This window comes from Nanorana parkeri, unplaced genomic scaffold, assembly GCF_000935625.1.
Source record: "Nanorana parkeri isolate BGI_ZX_2015 unplaced genomic scaffold, ASM93562v1 scaffold4977, whole genome shotgun sequence".
Taxonomy (NCBI): Eukaryota; Metazoa; Chordata; class Amphibia; order Anura; family Dicroglossidae; genus Nanorana; species Nanorana parkeri.
The window spans coordinates 1-4,474 of record NW_017311237.1 but is presented as its reverse complement, the minus strand read 5'-3'; the positions used below and the strand labels follow the sequence as shown (position 1 = coordinate 4,474).

Below are 4,474 nucleotides of genomic sequence, written 5' to 3'. Positions count from 1 at the left end.
CCCCTCTGATCACATGGAGAGAACCCGTCTCCCGGTGTAGAAGTCAGGAGGCCGGATCAGTATTCTGATAGGAGAGGCTCCCAGCCCAGCTAAGCCCTTTCCACCACAGCGCCTGGGGCGGGTCCCTCTTCTGCCTCTGGGTGGGCCCGGCTCTGTCAGGAACATAGGGACTTGCAGAGATCTACTTCCTGACCAATGACACCAGGAAGATGGACACCTCCGATATCGGGAAGTTCTTGTGTCAGAAGGAGAACCTGTCATGTTCCCTCCTGTATGAGCTGGTGGGCTTCACTTACTGCAGACCCCGGGCCCCTAAGACAAGCAGGCCTAGCGGTAGTTGGTTGTCCCCAGAACTCATTGCACAATGTTATATTCTTGGCTCCTCCCCATAGTAGGAGTAGCTGTCACCTTCCTATATCAGATGTGGTCTTGGCTCCTCCCCATAGTAGGAGTAGCTGTCACCTTCCTATATCAGATGTGGTCTTGGCTCCTCCCCATAGTAGGCGTAGCTGTCACCTCCATATATCAGATGTGGTCTTGGCTCCTCCCCATAGTAGGAGTAGCTGTCACGTATGTGGTCACATGGGAGATGGTGGTCACATGGGGGATGGTGGTCACGTGGGGGATGGTGGTCACGTGGGGGATGGGGGTCACGTGGGGGATGGGGGTCACATGGAGGATGGGGGTCACATGGAGGATGGCGGTCACATGGGGGATGGTGGTCACGCCGTCTCATGCTCTCTTTCTCTCCGCAGTGGTCAGTAAGAGATACGAATGCGCCAACTTTGGGGAACAAGGGATCACGGTGGGATGTTGGGATTTGTATCGTCACGACATTGACTGCCAATGGATCGATATCACGGATGTCAAACCCGGCAACTACATACTACAGGTGAGAGCTTCCCGTATTCTAAATCCAGTCTCATGTTCCGTGTTCTGATCCCGTCAGTCGGATCTCACGTTCCGTGTTCCCGTGTTCTGATCTCATGTCCCGTGTTCCCGTGTTCTGATCTCACGTTCCGTGTTCCCGTGTTCGGATCTCATGTCCCGTGTTCCCGTGTTCTGATCTCATGTTCCGTGTTCCCGTGTTCGGATCTCATGTACAGTGTTCCCGTGTTCGGATCTCATTTGTTCCGATGTTCTGGTCTCGTGTCCCGTGTTCTGATCTCATGTTCCGTGTTCCCGTGTTCGGATCTCATGTTCCGTGTTCCCATGTTCGGATCTCATGTCCCGTGTTCCCGTGTTCGGATCTCATGTCCCGTGTTCTGATCTCATGTTCCGTGTTCCTGTGTTCGGATCTCATGTCCCGTGTTCCTGTGTTCTGATCTCATGTTCCATGTTCGGATCTCATGTCCCGTGTTCGGATCTCATGTCCCGTGTTTGGATCTCATGTCCCGTGTTCGGATCTCATGTTCCGTGTTCCCGTGTTCGAATCTCATGTCCCGTGTTCTGATCTCATGTTCCGTGTTCGGATCTCATGTTCCGTGTTCCCGTGTTCGGATCTCATGTCCCGTGTTCTGATCTCATGTTCCGTGTTCGGATTTCATGTCCCGTGTTCGGATCTCATGTTCCGTGTTCCCATGTTCGGATCTCATGTCCCGTGTTCGGATCTCATGCCCCGTGTTCGGATCTCATGTTCCGTGTTCCCGTGTTCGGATCTCATGTCCCGTGTTCCCGTGTTCTGATCTCATGTTCCGTGTTCCTGTGTTCGGATCTCATGTCCCGTGTTCCCGTGTTCTGATCTCATGTTCCGTGTTCCTGTGTTCGGATCTCATGTCCCAGTGTTCGGATCTCATGTCCCGTGTTCTGATCTCATGTTCCGTGTTCGGATCTCATGTTCCGTGTTCCCATGTTCGGATCTCATGTCCCATGTTCCTGTGTTCGGATCTCATGTCCCGTGTTCGGATCTCATGTTCCATGTTTCCGTGTTCTCCTCTCCTTGCAGGTCGTCATTAACCCGAATTTCGAGGTGGCGGAGAGCGACTTCACCAACAACGCCATGAAGTGTAACTGCAAATACGACGGCCACCGGATCTGGATCCACCACTGCCACCTCGGTGAGCGTCCAATCAGAGCCAATCCCAGACCAAAGCGGGGGCGGGGCCACCAGAAATCATCATATACAGGGCTACATACGTGTCCAATCAGCTGGGAGACTAAAGGTCACGTTGTGGATCACGGGTCACCCCAGGTCCTGGTCACATATGTGCGTGAGGGACTCCCATCCACCGATCCCATATGTACGGGGCAGTCCTCCATGGGGGGTATGTACGGGGCAGTCCTCCATGGGGGGTATGTACGGGGCAGTCCTCCATGGGGGGTATGTACGGGGCAGTCCTCCATGGGGGGTATGTACGGGGCAGTCCTCCATGGGGGGTATGTACGGGGCAGTCCTCCATGGGGGGTATGTACGGGGCAGTCCTCCATGGGGGGTATGTACGGGGCAGTCCTCCATGGGGGGTATGTACGGGGCAGTCCTCCATGGGGGGTATGTACGGGGCAGTCCTCCATGGGGGGTATGTACGGGGCAGTCCTCCATGGGGGGTATGTACGGGGCAGTCCTCCATGGGGGGTATGTACGGGGCAGTCCTCCATGGGGGGTATGTACGGGGCAGTCCTCCATGGGGGGTATGTACGGGGCAGTCCTCCATGGGGGGTATGTACGGGGCAGTCCTCCATGGGGGGTATGTACGGGGCAGTCCTCCATGGGGGGTATGTACGGGGCAGTCCTCCATGGGGGGTATGTACGGGGCAGTCCTCCATGGGGGGTATGTACGGGGCAGTCCTCCATGGGGGGTATGTACGGGGCAGTCCTCCATGGGGGGTATGTACGGGGCAGTCCTCCATGGGGGGTATGTACGGGGCAGTCCTCCATGGGGGGTATGTACGGGGCAGTCCTCCATGGGGGGTATGTACGGGGCAGTCCTCCATGGGGGGTATGTACGGGGCAGTCCTCCATGGGGGGTATGTACGGGGCAGTCCTCCATGGGGGGTATGTACGGGGCAGTCCTCCATGGGGGGTATGTACGGGGCAGTCCTCCATGGGGGGTATGTACGGGGCAGTCCTCCATGGGGGGTATGTACGGGGCAGTCCTCCATGGGGGGTATGTACGGGGCAGTCCTCCATGGGGGGTATGTACGGGGCAGTCCTCCATGGGGGGTATGTACGGGGCAGTCCTCCATGGGGGGTATGTACGGGGCAGTCCTCCATGGGGGGTATGTACGGGGCAGTCCTCCATGGGGGGTATGTACGGGGCAGTCCTCCATGGGGGGTATGTACGGGGCAGTCCTCCATGGGGGGTATGTACGGGGCAGTCCTCCATGGGGGGTATGTACGGGGCAGTCCTCCATGGGGGGTATGTACGGGGCAGTCCTCCATGGGGGGTATGTACGGGGCAGTCCTCCATGGGGGGTATGTACGGGGCAGTCCTCCATGGGGGGTATGTACGGGGCAGTCCTCCATGGGGGGTATGTACGGGGCAGTCCTCCATGGGGGGTATGTACGGGGCAGTCCTCCATGGGGGGTATGTACGGGGCAGTCCTCCATGGGGGGTATGTACGGGGCAGTCCTCCATGGGGGGTATGTACGGGGCAGTCCTCCATGGGGGGTATGTACGGGGCAGTCCTCCATGGGGGGTATGTACGGGGCAGTCCTCCATGGGGGGTATGTACGGGGCAGTCCTCCATGGGGGGTATGTACGGGGCAGTCCTCCATGGGGGGTATGTACGGGGCAGTCCTCCATGGGGGGTATGTACGGGGCAGTCCTCCATGGGGGGTATGTACGGGGCAGTCCTCCATGGGGGGTATGTACGGGGCAGTCCTCCATGGGGGGTATGTACGGGGCAGTCCTCCATGGGGGGTATGTACGGGGCAGTCCTCCATGGGGGGTATGTACGGGGCAGTCCTCCATGGGGGGTATGTACGGGGCAGTCCTCCATGGGGGGTATGTACGGGGCAGTCCTCCATGGGGGGTATGTACGGGGCAGTCCTCCATGGGGGGGTATGTACGGGGCAGTCCTCCATGGGGGGGGTATACATAGTACATATAACTTTCTGTCCTCTGATTTTCTTCCTGTGATGGAGGTTCAGGTCGGTGAATGGAACACGCCGGGAGCCTCTCCCGTGTCAGAATAGCTGTGTGGCCCCCGGGGGTCCTAGGAACACGTGACATGTGACCGGCAGTACAAGTCTGCACAGATCTCGGTATCAGCGATTGATATCTGGAATACCGGAGCGCTGTTCATGTCTCTGTGTGGCCGCCGGCTGATGAATCTCCCCCATGACAGGCCACACATGTGGTACCGCTCCTCACCGTATGTCGCCGCTATCCCCGTGTCCAGGTCATACATGTGTCAGCATTTCTACACGTCAGTATCACAGCTTCCCATCTCCGTGCCCATCCTCCCCTATTATACACTGAGGATGGTACATTCCACCAGGACCTCTCCTCCCCACCGGGACCTCTCCTCCCCA

General features: G+C 58.0%; 1 protein-coding gene across 1 annotated transcript in view; it reads left to right on the top strand.

Annotated features, from left to right (window-relative positions):
• LOC108804068 (lysyl oxidase homolog 3-like) overlaps positions 1 to 2,210 on the top strand; it is a gene marked incomplete at both ends in the record, with an annotated part of 5,583 nt that extends 3,373 nt beyond the window's left edge. The window contains 2 exons of the mRNA XM_018575834.1: positions 756 to 892; positions 1,946 to 2,210. Coding sequence (XP_018431336.1) covers positions 756 to 892; positions 1,946 to 2,210 — 402 coding nt within the window. The remainder of the gene's footprint in view (positions 1 to 755; positions 893 to 1,945) is intronic.
• Between the last annotated feature and the right edge of the window lie 2,264 nt (positions 2,211 to 4,474).